Below are 16247 nucleotides of genomic sequence, written 5' to 3' on the forward strand. Positions count from 1 at the left end.
CCCCCGCACTTGACAGGAGTTTGACTTGGGGCGACCCCCAGTGACTTCAGTGGTGTGGGGCGAAGGGAGAGCTGGCCCGAGGACTTTCCCCGTTCCTAACCGGGACCTTCCCAACGGCCTGCCCCCTCGCTAGGAGGCTTCAGAAGTAAGTAAAGAGTTGCCCGGGCCCTTGAACATTTTCGGGCCACAGGTTTGGCAAACGTGCTGCTCCCCCTTTCCATTACACGGAGATGAGAAAAAGCATCAGGAGCTGATCTTTTTTTTTTTTTTTGTCTTTTTGTTTTGTTTTTAAATTAAAAATAAATAACATGTGTAGGAAAATAAGCATTTTTTAAAGGAGACCACTCTTGTGTTTTTGTTTTTCTTGTTGACATCTTTTTCCAGGGAAGGAGACGCGTCGGTCTGGGATTCCTCCTGCTGGTGGTAATACATCATAACAACGCGGAGTAGGAGAGCATGAAACCATTTGACAATCCGGGCGGCCAACCACCCTTATACATCACTGGATGTCCTGGGTCTGGAGGAGAAGGTGGAAGGGATGCACCCGCAGCAGGCCAGCCACAGGGACTTCTGGATGTCCGGGTTCCTGAAGGCATAAATGACCGGGTTGATGAGCGAGTTACAAGTGGCGGGCAGGGCCAGGGAGTAGGTGTAGACGGCGGGGTAGCTGGAATCCGCCACCAGCGAGTAGATGGCGAAAGGGATCCAGCAGAGGGCGAAGGTGCCCAGGATGAAGGAGAGGGTGGAGAGCCCCTTGCGGGTGGAGGTGGCCTGCGCCGTGGCGATGAACTGGTGCTGCACGGCGATCTGCTGGGCGTGCCGGAAGGCGATCCTGCAGATCTGCAGGTAGAGCTGCAGCATGAGGGCGAAGAGCAGCAGGAAGGTGACCGCCAGCACCGCCGCGTTGTCCTTGGTCACCGGCCGCAGCACGCTGCAGGTGGCCTGGTCCCGCAGGCAGTTCCAGCCCAGCAGGGGCAGCAGCCCCACGCCCAGGCACAGCAGCCACATGAGCAGCAGCATGGCGCAGGTGAAGGTCAGCGTGCGCTCCGTGTGGTAGGTGAGCGCGTTGTACAGCGACAGGTAGCGGTCGATGGTGATGGCCAGCAGGCTGCAGACCGAGGCGGAGAAGGCGGTCAGCAGCAGCCCGGCCGCGCTGAGCGCCACGGCCGCGTTGGGCGGCTGCAGCAGGTACTGCACGGTGAAGTTGACGACGAGCCCCAAGCCGGCCAGCAGGTCGGCCAGCGCCAGGCTGCCGATGAGCAGGAACATGGGGGCGCGCAGGCTGGGCGTGTAGAAGAGCACGGCCAGCACCAGCGCGTTCTCGCAGGCCACCGCCGTGCCCGTGGCGCACAGGGCGATGTCCCAGGGGCTGACCGCTCCGCCTCCCGCCGCCTCGCCTCCTCCCGCCGCCGCCGCCGTGACCGGCTCCGAGGCAGAGGAGTTGGACGGCCAGATGCTGCTGCTGCTGGGGAAGGGCCTGGAGGAGGCATTGAGGAGGACCCGGAGCTGCTGCTGCCGCAGCTGCTCCTCCATGGCGGCCGCAGCTGCTGCGGGGTTGTGGAGCATCGCTGGAGAGGAGGCACAAGGGACACAAGACAGGAGACAAGGGTGAAAGTAGCATCGAAAGAGCCTGGACTATCCACCCCCGAGCGCGGGGCCGCAAACGACACGACAAGACCCGCTGTCCCAGCCTGGCCCCCAGGCCCCAGTATCCCCAATGCCAGTTGCACTGGGGACTGATCGGACACCGCCAGGATTAAAACACCAATACCCTGCCTGGGCCAGTCCCCGGTGTCACACACCCCACCCGCCTCTGGCAGCTGAGCGCGAACGCCGCCGCAGGAAACACCCCCAAACCAGTCCATTTGATCTTTTTTTAAAAAATCAGGCTCGATCTTTGAATAAAATGATTTTCCTCCCCATCTTGGCTATTCCCCTTCCTTTCCCCTGAATGAACAGCTGGAGCTTCGTCTGATCCCGGGTTCCTTCTAAAAAGCGGAAGGTGAGCAGAACCGAGTGTCGATAATTCCCCCGGCACAATGCTCTTTGCATTCGCTCCCATGAAAAGGGAGACGGTTGCAGAGCCTGTTACATCAGGCACACGTATAGAGCTGCAGCTACGGAGCCTGGGCAGAACGGTTCCAACACTAACACTTGGGCACAAGCAATTTGTGGGTTAAACAGAGTAATGGTTATATCAGCTCGTACCTTGGTTTAAATGTATCTTTCTGACCAAAATAAATTTGCTAGTAATAAATAAAAATATATTATTTGTGGCCAGGCAAGCCTGATACCTAAGCAACCCTTCTGGTTACATTAGAACCCAGTGAAGGCTACAGACTAGAAATATTCTACATTAACTTTGCTTGTTTTTAATACTGGTGCGCTCAGGGGCTGCTGGCTGCAAACAACTGCAGAATCAGCTGCATTAAACATGGTCTTCTTGCATAGTAAACCCCTTGCACTAAGTAGGAACCTTTAACCCCCACTCCATCACATCACCTCCAACGCCTTGTATATATCGTCTCACATTTCATTGTTATGAAAACAAAAGTTGCAAAGGTCACAAATGGTTTAGTCCGGAATCTCTTCGTCAAGGTTTTTGCTGCCGCTGCCGCTAGTGCTGTTCATAATGCAATTTACCAGAGCGCTAGGATTAAAATATTGAAAGGGCCACCTTCTAACCAGCTTGCTTTCCAAGCTCAATACAACGCAAACACCCTTCCCCTTCCTTAGCCCGCAGAAGAGAAGTCAAACACATGCAACAACATAGGCAGACATGGATTTCTGTTGTTTTACCTTTGTTTGATTCTTGCTGATCAGCTTTCCCCTTTTTTTCGTGCTAGTCCTTCCAGTCCTTGGGATTAAGCTTCATTCCTTGGTTAACATTGCTAATAACGTTGGCAGATTGCTGGCATTGACTTGCACTTAATATTCTTGCCCCATTGGGTCTGCTGATATATCTCAACTCTGACGTCAAAGTCTTCACTTATATTCATGATCAGCTCCAAGTCTGTGAATCAGGGAAGCTGTGATCAGAATAACAACTAGTCTCCCTCCCTTGTTCCATATCCACACGCATACACGAGGAGATACACACATACACATACACAGCGAGAGAGGCACACACACACACAATCCTCTGGAATTTCATTCATAAGATTTCAGAGACACTAGGACACACCTCCCCCAAGGTCAAATCTTTCACACCTGCATCTTGCGGATGTAGATTGGGTTACAGTTTGCTATGCCTGCCTAGGCATCCGGGGCAAGATAAAGACAAAACAAAGGGGGAAGATATATTTTTACTGCTGATTCTGATGAAAATATTTGTGTTGGCTGATGGGCAGTGACTATACTGTGCACCTATGTGTTCTGTAATTTGACCAAGTGCAATGCCCTTCAGACCATTTTTCCCAGAGAGCAATTCAAAGGCAATTCAAAAACCCAACCCAAACCCAAAACAGTTTAGTAGGAAGCTATTCAAAAATGTATTCTGTACATTGCTGAAGAAAGCAATTATTATGGATTGTCATCTGGCTGACAAAAATTGATTTCTGAACATACAGTGTATGTTAAACCTGAAAGCATATGTAGCTGTGCCTGTGTTTATATGTGTGTGTGTGCGTTTGCATATATATGTGTGTCTGTGTGAGTGGGTGGGTTTATTATGCCTTGTATAAGCCAGTCCCAAAAAAATCAGTGCTACACCAGCCACAATTATCTATACGTGCAACACATTTGCTCAAAAAGCGTATACATACAGATGCAGATTTGTTTTATTACATAGATAGTAAAAGCTTCAGTCTAGAGCTCAGAAATATGCCTATTCCCTCCTCACCCCCTTTGAGATGGACTGTATTTAAAGTCTAATATTTTTGTGCTTGGACAAGAAAGAATACTGTCAAATTTGACATGCCGCAGTCTGCCATCCTTAGTGCAAGGGAACCTGTGAATGATATTGATGGGCTACAATGACAGACTGCCATGCATTGTAATGGAGAAATACTAGAAGAATATTTAGTGTTGCATTTGCTTATTCTGCTCCTTTGTATTCCAACCTTATAACCTGGAGAGGTGAAGAGGGGAGAGGATGTGATATACTATAACTGCAGTGTCCCCCCTACAAAATATTGCTTCATATTTCACATGATTCACACCGCACTGCTACAATGGAAGGTATAAACAAATTTCCTCCCTAGATATTCTATTTGGATGGTACTCATCCTAGAAAGATCACTCCAAAAGGCATAATGATTTTTAATAACATGAGTGGTTTCATAATCCATAGAGTAGGTAGTATTATTAAAATAGGAATGCCAAGAACACAAATCAACAATATAAGATAAAACACGTATTTCCTTAATATTTTAATGTCACAAATAAAATCTGGGCTCATTTATGTATATTTTAAAAATGTAACCATACTGAATAAACTAAAATAATAATCATTATTATTAACAATAGTAATAGTTACTTACTATTATTTACTTACTTACTAATATATGACTTACTATTATTAACAATAGTAAGAAATACTGGCTACCTAACACTTCTTAATTTTCAAAATAATGCAGATTACCTCTATATAATCAATTAAATGAATACTAAGTGGGATTTACAGTAAATTCCTATTTAGGGCAGATATTTAGGGCTCTTTTTCATCAGGTTCATGGCAGTATTATGATCTGAATTTAATTGAGGCAGGATTTGTCTTCACCTAGAAGAATCATTTTATGCATCTAGGTTCTCATGCCAGGCCTATCTCTGAAGTATCTGAGATAGAGTTAATAGTCTCCTGTCTGGAGTTTTTCGCTCATGTGGTTACATGGCTGGTGTGTGCAGAGGGAGAGGGAACATGAAAAAGAGAGTGGGAAATCAAAATGAGCAAGCTGAATGAATACACTCACACTAACAGTAATTATACCGTAACACTGGAAGGGCAGGATGTAAAAGAATATTTGACAGACCTTGCAACTACAGCCTTGTATGATAAGATAATGGTCCAAATTGCGCTGCTATTATTGATCTTTGCTATAATTGCATTTAGGGGCCTTGATTGGTGCTCAGGACCCCATTGTGTGAAGCCTTGTACAAATCCATAACAAAAAGACAGTACCTACCCCACGAGTTTAGTCTATTCAATCTCAGTCCCACTGAAGTCATTAGGTCCCGTTGTGGGAGTAAGGCAAGCACCATTTGGCTGAAGAAAGAATGGATGATTTTAAAGTGGCGTGAGTACAATTCTCCCTCCCCCAGGATAAAGACATGAGGGGAACTGCTTCATCTACAGAACTTCCCATCCTGGGGAAGGAGTGGGTATCACCAGTTGGGGAGAGCTTGGCTAGAGAGCTAGAAGGGGATTCGGGGGCCCCAACACTATGGAGGAAGCACCCCAGGCCTGTGCACAGAGGCCTTTTTCCCTCTAGCAGATCTTGTGGGGAAGCTACCAGTTCTGGTGGGCAAACCCTCTCCTCCTCTCACAGGGAGAACTCAGAGGAAACTCCATGAGGAGAACCCCAGAGAACTTCCTCCTCCCCCCTCAGCCCGCCCATGGATTTGTCTGTGGGAGGGGAGACCTGGACCACAATATGGAGTCTGCTTCTAAATGTCATGCAGAAGCTCCTAGAGATGTGAAAGGATTGTTTTACAGTGCTGAGTTCCCACTTTAAACATACAGGGGCAAAACTTGAAACCTCCACATGGATTTGATTGGGGTTGAATAAGAACTCAGAGTTTGGCCTCCAGCAACATGCTATTACATGCATGGGTTTGTGTGAGGGAAGACACCTTCATTCCTATAATTGTAAAGTCACATCACCTGCATTCTTGGATGGACTTTTCAGAGGCTATGGCACATGATTCTGCCTTTCCGGCATTGCCTTTGATGGCACCATGAGCTTTATTTTTATATTTAGATTGAGTATTGAATTCTGTAAAATAATCAAAGAACAGTTAAAAATGATCACTCAAACCCAGGTGCATCCATTAGACTGCCCCAGGGCAGTGCTAACAAGTATGATTGGGTCTGACACGGCTCGTGCACCCCCAGGTTCCCAGCGACATTGGTAGCACTGCAAGGTAATCTTTACATAAGGAAAAACAGTCCTTGAGTAATGTCTCCAAAATGAGCCGAACCCAGAGATGAGCAACTCCTGGGAAATGATGAACTCGCTCATCTGCTATTGACTACAGTGGAAGACAAAGGTGCTTAGCACTTGGCAGACAGACTCATGGCCAATTAGAAGCAAAAAACCCCAACATGCTTTCCCTTCAACATTAGGCATTCATAACCTCTGGGGGGGAGAGAGAGAGAGAGAGAGAGAGAGAGAGAGAGCGAGAGAGCGCAATTAGATCTTTGATCTACACCTCTACCCCGATATAATGCTGTCCTCGGGAGCCAAAAAATCTTACTGCGTTATAGGTGAAACCGTGTTATATCGAACTTGCTTTGATCCGCCGGAGTGCGCAGCGCCCCTCCCCCGCCCGGAGCGCTGCTTTACCGCGTTATATCAGGATTCGTGTTATATTGGGTTGCGTTATATCGGGGTAGAGGTGTATCTACCATTTATACCATCCTCACCACTATGTTGTCTAACTATAGTATTATGCACCAAGCAATGCTAATCATACTATTCTATTGCACTTCTCTATGACTTCCATCTGAAGGTTTGAAAGCACTTTATAAACACTAATGAAAATGGCCTGACAAGAACCCTGTAAAGTAGGCAGGAATTATGAGCCCTGCTTAGAAACTAGATGAGTCTGATAGAAAACCCTAGAACAGAGAGACAGATGGAATAGTCAATGAAACTGAACTACAGAGATGGGATGTGACTGGCCTGAGGCTGCAGAAGAAGTCTCCAACAATGCTGGGAAGAGAACCCAGATCTCTTGAGTCCCACTTTAGGCGTATGATCATCCTTAATCCATTTATCTCAGAGTTCTCCAAGGCCCCGCATTCCTTATTAGACTAATTCAGGATCTTGTCCCAAGCAAATTTTTTTTCTTTCTGGGATCTGCCTTCCCCTATTCAGTGGAGCTGAGTAATTATACTGTTGCAGTTCCTTCTCTTGGGAATTCAGTGAATTTCCTCTTTGTAATAGCTAACATTTATCTAGCAACTTTCATCCCAAAGTGCTTCGTAAATTATCCATCCACCTATTCTACCCTACACAGGGCTTTAAAATCTGCTGCCCTGGCTGGTGAAGAAATGGGGAGCGGAGACTCAGCTAGTTGTATTCTCTGCAGAAAGGAAACCTAGAATTCCTCTAGGGGGATAAGGTACGTTTAGTCAAGTGCATTGTGCTGCTCCTTTGAGTAGGTGCCAACTGTGCCCTGGATAGTGCCTGATGTAGAGTGCAGCATATGCATTAGCCAGTTGGAGGGTAAATAATAGACTAGACATGACCCTTACCTGTAGGCCACACAGGTATATGAGCTCTGCCATGCAGATTACATGGGGTGCAGATAGGGCACCTTATACCTTCTCTCCCCGCTTGCAAACCAGCATGGCTTAGGGCAAGGGTTATCCTCAAAGGGGGAATCAATTTGCTCACATCTCAGGCTGAAGATCCAGGTACTGTGCTTTGCCCCATGGCTTGAGGGTATGCAATGGCCAGCAGAAATATCAGCAAATGATGGGAGGAAGAGTGGCATCAGGGGCATCACCATGATCAGAATGTGCTGAGGTTCTTAACACTCAGGAGTGTCCAGGTAATCCAATAGCAAGGTGATGAATGCAGTATAAATGCCTAGATAAATAGCTAAATAGCTAGTGCCCACCACTGTAAGACACATGTTACAATATTTAATAGCAATGGCCAAATCACAGGAGTAATACTAGTGCAATCTATAGGTTCAGGACAATTAATGTAGAATAGTTCTGCTTATAACAATTGGCAATAAGTAAGAGTGTGTACTGTGTACTGATAGCTATTTACTGCTGAATAGTGCTCAGAGTGTTGTCTATGTCTTTAATAAGACTTGTGCCATTCCCTGATAGTGTCCCCTGAAACAAAGGAGAATCTCTGGCCCATATTTGAAATTATTGCTCAATTACATGAACCTGCGGATTCTGATTGCAGCAGCTTATTTTTATATATATATTTTGCTGAGAAAGGATGCAGCCAGTCCACTGAAAGGAAATGTGGGGAATGAAAAAATATGAATATGTAACAATATAAAGCGAGACCAGAGCCCTGGCTTTTGAGTTAAGTAAAATAGCTAATCAGCAAAGCCAAAGCACCTGTTCATAGTCAGATCTAATTTCCAAAACAGATAATTCAAACAATACAATCCCCTATACACTCTGCGTGCTGCTCTAGCTGCTTATATTCCCTTTGAAAACACTTGATCGCATTATTAGAGTTTGAGTGAGGGGGGGAAATTACAACGGTCAATCTAACTATCAATATATTGGACAGTGACTGGTGTGTCAGTAATTTGCCAATGTATAAATACCACGCACATGCACCAGGTTAAATCCTGATATTACACCCATTGGCATAGCCTCCTGTCCTGGGCCGTAGGCAAACTAAATGATAACCTAGAATTATGCACAACACAACTGTCCCCAAGCCTTCTCCCTTGTTTGTCCCTGCTGCCAGGTTTACTAGATCATCATTTATTTTGTTATCCAATTCAATTCATTGCAGATCTTCAGTGTGCTGCAGATTTTTGCATTGAAACCCATGACTGCCCTACAGAAGTTGTCATGTTTTGATAGCTGCATAGGGGACTGCTGGAACTTCTGGCTCCCAGGAGGGTGTGGGAATTGTCTTTGCCAACTAGGAGGTAGTTAAAATGGTTGGCCCTGGAGAGACGATGCATCTCTTCTCTCCCTCCCCTAGGGTAAAGGCAGAGATGAGTTTAAACTTGGGGGTGAGGGGCTGAATTCCTCACTCCCCAGCTTAGCAAACCTGGATACAACTGTGTGTCCTACTGCCCCTTGTCCCAATATCAGCTCCTGCATCCAACAACGATGGGAAAAGATTCATTAGCCAGAATGTTTCTGCTAAAATGGTCAGGAGGAAACAGTTAACATCATTGACATTTTAAGTTTCCTCATTAGGCTGCCGAGTTCGCGTCCCATTGCGATAAATAGGGGAAATCCAGTCTGCTTCCAAAACCATTCTGACTGCAGAGTCCAGCAGGCATCCCTGCCTGCTGTGCATTGGTTAAACATTTTGAAGGCTATCTTCCCAGCCATAAGGGTTAGTGGCTTAATTTTTTTCTTAGGCCTGGTCTATACTTTTGCTGTCTTAGCTATGTCAGGTGTGGTGTGGAGAAAAACTACCTCCCTTGCTGACATAGCTATGCCAGCAAAAGCCCTAGCGTAGACACAGTGATAGTGGCAAAAGGTCCTTTTGCCAGTATAGCTTATTTTGTTTAGGGAACTGGTTGAAACTATACCAGCAAAGAACTCTTTGGCTGGTGCAAGCTGCATCCCCACTAGGAGGGCTTGCCTTTGATATAACTATAACTAGACTGGCAACCCCTTCTTAGTGTAGACAAGGCCTTAAATGAACACTTGGATTCTGGAGCATGATTATGAAACATCCCCCAAATGGACAATCATTTAGAAGTTCGTGCAGTCACCTAATTGCACTAAGCACAGAGCTCTGCCCATTGGTGACTTCAGTGGGGTTGCCAGTTGGCCAATCTATTCATCCACTACTATCTGGCTTGAAGTAATCTCACAATCCCCCCATGCAGACCTGCCATTGTAGATGGTAGGCTAAAGTAATCCATGGTGTAAGTCCAGGACTAACAGCAGGATGGGTATGCCCCAATATGATCACTAACACTGTGGATGCAGCTAGAGATCTCAGCAGTATGTTAATCAAAGGCTTGTTGAATACCAAACAACAAACAAATGAAGCCCTGTCAGCCACCCTAAGAAAAGTTGTTCCCAAGAAATTAATACCATTATGCTGCTGTGTGTGTGGCATTTGCCTGCTACACACATTGCAGATGGCAGACTTGCAGCTGTGCAGATCTGGCGTTTAATTTTGTCAACTAGCCAGCTAGCCTACAGACTTTTTTAGGGGGGAAGGGCGGGAGAAAAGGGAGGGCAGCTGTTCCATGGAAGAGGCAGGAAAAGTAGCCTATATACTGTGAATCAATTCAATTGACCATACTGCTACCCTGGGTCCCCCATTAGCTTCTGCGCTGCAGATGAAAGGCTCAGGGTGAACTCCTGGCCTCACTGAAGTCAATGGCAAAATGTCAGTGGGGCTGGAATTTCCCCATTGATGTATAAGATGAATTTTAGGCGCAGGGATTAGTCTCTGTTGTTTTTGCTCTTTCCTACGCTAATATTCATTTGACATACACTCCTCCTCCTCCTCATGGGCGGCAGTTTGAGAAAAACACTTCTCAGGACTGGGTCCTGTCCCACCCCCTTCTGCTCGACCCGACAAGTGAACCCTTGTGAGCTGCTGTCGAGTTTGCCAGTTGCCACCCTGTCTCTGCGAGTAGGTGGGGGATTGTTTTGACTGTCTCTAGCTGGGCCTAGACACTACTACCACTACTACTAACTGATGCTTCCACTCTTGATACTTGCAGATTTGGTCATTCTTCTAATATTGACAACTGGGTGTGGCCATATTCCAGCTCAATTAGTAGGGGGGAGGAGAAGGGGAAGTGTCAGCGATGCCCTGTGTTTTACCTGCCTTTCTTAACTCGGCAGCTGACACGGGCATCACATAGAGCTTTCTGAGCTGAGCTTGCAGTGGGCAGTGCCCCAGTGAGCAATGCTGGGCAGAGGGCAGCAGCACCAGCAATAGCAGAGGTAGCGTACCGCGTTCATTCAGTGTGAACCGACGAGCCAGAGTCACCTGAGAAGGGAGAGCCAGACTCGGTCACGGCTGTTTCCTCTCAGGAGTTTACCTTTTGTTTTACGTTTAATAGATGGAGAATTGAAAAACCAGGGCTAAGCTGAGAGTAAAGCCAGCTGAACAACAAACAACAGCACTGATGTGATGATTTTATCTGTATAGCAACAGTGCCCAGAGTGCTCAGTCAAAGATCAGGGCCCATGAGCTATGCATTATACGGACATAAATTAGAAGATGGTCCCTGCCCCATGGAGCTTCCAACCTATTATTTATTTGCAAATAATTATTCAATGAAAAACAGCAAATACCCTCATGAATGTTCGTCACAGCTTGCTATCCGAGCCGTTCGACAGCCATGCAGACTCCAGAGCTGGCTGAATAATGAAAATGTTCATCAACAAGTAATTAGTTGATATGTTTTGCCAACATTCACAATAAATATTATTTCCCATTGGATTATTCACGTGGTTTCAGCTGGGAGCACGGGCTGTGGGGGAGGTTGTTGTAATCTGGTTAAATCATAACGTATATTGAATTCACTCCCATGTTACCATTGTGTCATCAGAACACTTCAGGTATGTAGAAAGCCTTAGACACACACACACACACACACACACACACACACACACACACACACACACACATTCAAGATTCAGAGTTTGGATCTGGATTTTTGACCACCCCAAAGTTCAGGATTAGTAGAGAAATAAAAGGTCAGTGGATGTTTTTGGTTCAGCTGAGGGCTTGTATTTCAACCCCAAAGTTTGGAGTGTTCAGATCTGGAGTGTTGCTTTGCATCCCTACATACACACTTACAAAGCACTATGCATAGTAGTTGTGCAACAGTTCCTTTTGTCACAAGCTCTGCAATCCTCTTTGTACCTCCAAGAAAGATGATTTCCATATGATATTGCTCCACTGGCAAGTTCCTAGGAATATTATTTGTGATTCTATTAATCTCACAGGAACTCAGTCTCATGCTGCGACAGCCCTCCAGCCACACACACCCCATCCCGGCGACACCATTTCGGGATTCCCCCATGCAGATGGAATTGCAAAGTAGCAAGTTATGTCAGCTATAAGGTTGCTTCGAGCCACTGAAGACTGGGCCTCAAGTCCTGTGTTTTCTTAATGCTCTGATGACAGCAATCAGACTATCTGACCTCTTTCAATAGACCCATAACCATGCTAACAAAGCACCATAATAACCAGCAATAATTCCAATGTCACTGCACCTTTCAGGATGGACCATTGTTAACCACTCTCTCTTGTGCCGGGTGAGTGTATGTTTTTAGATATGTCATAAGTACTGGGCTTCCCTGAAATATTTTACAGTGCAGTAAATATCCTTTATCTGAATTCCAGTTACAGAATCTGTAGCAGAGAGTCTCAGCTAACAGTTACAAATGAATGCACAACTACATAATTAGGTGTTGAGGGGTGATTAATATCATTTGTGAACCAGGACAAGTTCTTCAAATCTTATGCTTTTAATTCAGCATTTTCATATTTAGGAGCTTAAAAATGACCACAAAGGAACAGATCAATAGTTTGTCTAATCTATTGTCCTTCCTCTGGGACTCGCCAGTGCAGGGCGCTTCGGGACAATATGTACGTGTAAAGTACGTCCAAGGCTATTAGAACATGGTTAAGGGCTTGTCTGCAATGGGAAATGCAACCAGAGTAGCTCCCCCAGCATGTGTGTGTGTGTGTGTGTGTGTGTGTGTGTGTGTGTGTGTGTGTGTGTGTGTGTGTGTGTGTGTGTGTGTGTGTGTGTGTGAAAGAGAGAGAGAGAGATGTGGCCCCGATATTTGATGCCAATTTTGCTGCTACCATGTTTAAGCATAAAGTAGAAAGGACCTTTAAAATTCCTTATATAAGCTATTGAAATGAGGATGAAATTCTAGGTATTTACCCTACATTTTATACTGGAGAGTGTTTTTTATGAGGCAAATAGATGTAGCCTCATTTTGACGGGCTGTGTTATTTTCTATTACTCCAATGGTGCTTGAAATTATAAGAAGTTAAGCATGGTTATAATTAGCAGTGCTGAATAATCAGGTGGGAAACAACGGTATAGTGCCTGCAGTCTTTTCCAAATGGGAGCTTTTAGGTCTGCTTGTTTTCAGCTGGAGATTGTGGAAAGTTCTACATTTAAAGGCTTTGCAGAATCTACACGGAGACAGCACTAAAAAGAAGGCAACATTACTGCCGTAGCAATCCTTGGAGAGCAGAGGACTGGGGAGGCTCTTTTGCGACCAGTGTCGTTTGAGTTAAATGTCTCCGCTCAATCCAATGAGATGATGAAGAAATAAGGTTTTTCTTAGTGGGTTTTTAGGATACAAATGACTAAGCTTATGCAAACACCAGGCTGGTAACAGGGAAGCATAGGAATTATCAAACCAGATCCCAGCTAGACACGAATCCTGTCTCTGACAGTGGCCAGCAGTAGATGCTTCAGAGGAAGGTGCAAGATTCTGTGTAATGGACAATTAGTGAGGTTTTTAAAGGCCCAATTTCCAGATGTGGTCGCTGTTTTTGCACTAAAAACATCACAGGGAATAAGCGTAGGAACATTTTTATAGCTCTTAGACAAATGTGTACTTGGCGGTTGTTATTTATTTTGTACTGCAGTATATATATATGGAGATATACCTATCTCATAGAACTGGAAGGGACCCTGAAAGGTCATTGAGTCCAGCCCCCTGCCTTCACTAGCAGGACCAAGTACTGATTTTGCCCTAGATCCCTAAGTGGCCCCCTCAGGGATTGAACTCACAACCCTGGGTTTAATAGGCCAATGCGCAAACCACTGAAGAGCCTAGAGGCCCGGATCCTGGATCAGGGCCTCATTGTACTGGGCGCTGTGCACACATGAAAGGTGGGCCCTACCCCAAAGAGCTTACAATGTAAGCATATATGAGAAACAACACATGGTGGGAAAGCACAAGGTGACATTGGGAATTACAATTAGACACACAACTGCTGTAAAATGCTCCCACATTTAATTGAGCTCTCTATTATTTGCAGACACAAAATCGAAGTGTGAACATTCACAACTTGAATTCCAAGTGCTCGCAAAAAATCTGTCTGAGGATTGGTCCTGCTCTGAGCAGGGGGTTGGACTAGATGACCTCCTGAGGTCCCTTCCAACCTTGATATTCTATGATTCTATGAAAGAACTACACATGCATTGTCCACTGAGAAAGAATTAGCTGTAGACGTTATTTGGCAAATCATTTTGAATAACTAACAAACTGGAGCAAATTGTAATTATCATGCAGACAATTTGTGATCAGTAAAAGAGATAAAATTAGTCAGTTCCGTTATTCGCTCATCTCTAGCCACCAATGCCATTGACATTTGCAATCTAGCTTCCTAAAGACGATAGTGAGTTTCTGAGCAACTAACTCATTAATATGATGGTAGTGGCAGTGGCAGCTCCAGGCGAAACTTTTCAGAGTGTGCGCAGTAATTAATGGCATCTTTGTAAGTGCCCCCCAGTGCTCTTCTGTGGCTGTAATGCTGCTCAATCGAGTCCTGCTGCTGCTTTGGAGCACCCTATGGAAAGTACATATTTATTGGAGGCCCCATTGGAATAAGTACACATAGAGCAGGGGTCGGCAACCTCTCAGAAGTGGGGTGCCGAGTTTTCATTTATTCACTCTAATTTAAGGTTTTGCGTGCCAGTAACACATTTAAACATTTTTAGAAGATCTCTTTCTATAAGTCTATAATATATAACTAAATTATTGTTGTATGTAAAGTAAATAAGGTTTTTAAAATTTTTAAGAAGCTTCATTTAAAATTAAATTAAAATGCAGAGTCCCCCGGACTGGTGGCCAGGACCTGGGCAGTGTGAGTGCCACTGAAAATCAGCTCTGCGTGCCGCCTTTGGTAGGCATGCCATAGGTTGCCCACCCCTGACATAGACAATGCAGGGCTGGTGTAAATCAGGAGTAACTCCATTGACTTCTGTCCTGATTTCTCACTCCTATTTCCAGACAAACCCCATCTAAAACAGCTGAAGATGTTCTTACTTTTACTCCACTTGATTGAAATATTTTGGTCCAAATAGTTTTGCTCCAGATTATTATGGTCTTTGGAGCCAAAGGAATACAGAGATTTGTAGACCTGAACTTCCTCTGCAGTTAGTTAATTTAGACTTTGCAATCATCTTTTGGTGCAAGCTTTAAGAGCTGAAGCCCCATCTGCACTGCACCGAGATTCAAATTCCCAAAGTAAATTTTTGGAAGAGATGGGGTTTGTTTCCTAGACTAAAATTCCTCCTCTCCCATTGCTGTACAGCAGTCTGTGCACACGCTGGCTGCTGCACTCCACTGTAGAGGTGGCTGCATTTTAGTTGTGCTTGGGTGCACAGAGCTGTACAATGCTTTGGGCTCCTTCAGGATGAAAAGCAATATATATAAATAAATGATTGTTATTACCAGGAATAATAATTTGATTCACTTTCGGTGACGAGGTAGTGAGAAAGTTTAGAAAAAATGAACCTCAGTAAAGAACCTCCTTTAGGCACCTAAGTCTCTTTGGAAATCAATAAGACAGGCTCCTAAGTGCCTAAGTCACTTTGGAAAATGGGACTCAGGCTCCTACATCACATACAGCGACTAGCATGCCTTGTGGTAGAGAAGAGACAGGACTTTGTTGTGCTGAATATAAAGCAGATTCTTTATTGAGGCTCCTGGACACAGACAGGACACTGTATTTCTCCTTGTCTTTTTATCTGCTAGACTTACTGGGCTCTGGCAGGGCTCCCTCCTGTTACCAAACAGTGTTTCCTTAAGTTCAGGCCCGGACTAAGCAGTCATGGAAGCAATTGCTACCTACATTGTGTTATATAGGAGAGTTTGGGATTTCTAGATGGGCCTTTGCCCATTTGCTCCCTATGCAATGAGCTACTCATCCAAAGAATTATTATTATGTAATAAAGTTCTCTGAACATGAATATAAAATCAGAAGCTAATTATGAATGATAAATGCTAGACATAAGCTTCTGCAAATAACTGTAGGCGGTTTTATTTCCCCGTTACTGGGTACCGACACAAAGACTGCAATGTGTATTCATATTGAGCAACTATTTCAGAAACCGTCTGGTCTTGGTAGTGGAGTTTTCACTGTCATTCAGTTCGGGCACAATTTGGCACCCTGCAGCTTGGCACAGTCCAACATAACTGACAGTCTTTGCTATGGATGGATAAGGACTGGAATAGCTGGGAAGGTCAGCGGGGCAAAGCTGCAGATCAGCATTGAGGTGCATTATGAGCTGAGCTGTAGGGGAGCCTGAATCTAGAATAGCATGGAATGCTGTGGGCCAGGAGTGAAATGAATTGGCAGAGCTACAGTAGGTGGGAAGACATTTGGGCAGTTCCTGCCCATGCTGTGCCT

General features: G+C 45.1%; 1 protein-coding gene across 1 annotated transcript; it reads right to left on the minus strand.

The window, feature by feature from the left end:
* Positions 1–492: 492 nt before the first annotated feature.
* On the minus strand, positions 493–1566 carry LOC135883876 (G-protein coupled receptor 12-like). Its single transcript, XM_065411142.1, has one exon. It carries the CDS (start codon positions 1564–1566, stop codon positions 493–495), a length of 1074 nt encoding a protein of 357 aa, XP_065267214.1.
* Between the last annotated feature and the right edge of the window lie 14681 nt (positions 1567–16247).

This window comes from Emys orbicularis, chromosome 9 (assembly GCF_028017835.1).
Source record: "Emys orbicularis isolate rEmyOrb1 chromosome 9, rEmyOrb1.hap1, whole genome shotgun sequence".
Classification (NCBI taxonomy): Eukaryota; Metazoa; Chordata; order Testudines; family Emydidae; genus Emys; species Emys orbicularis.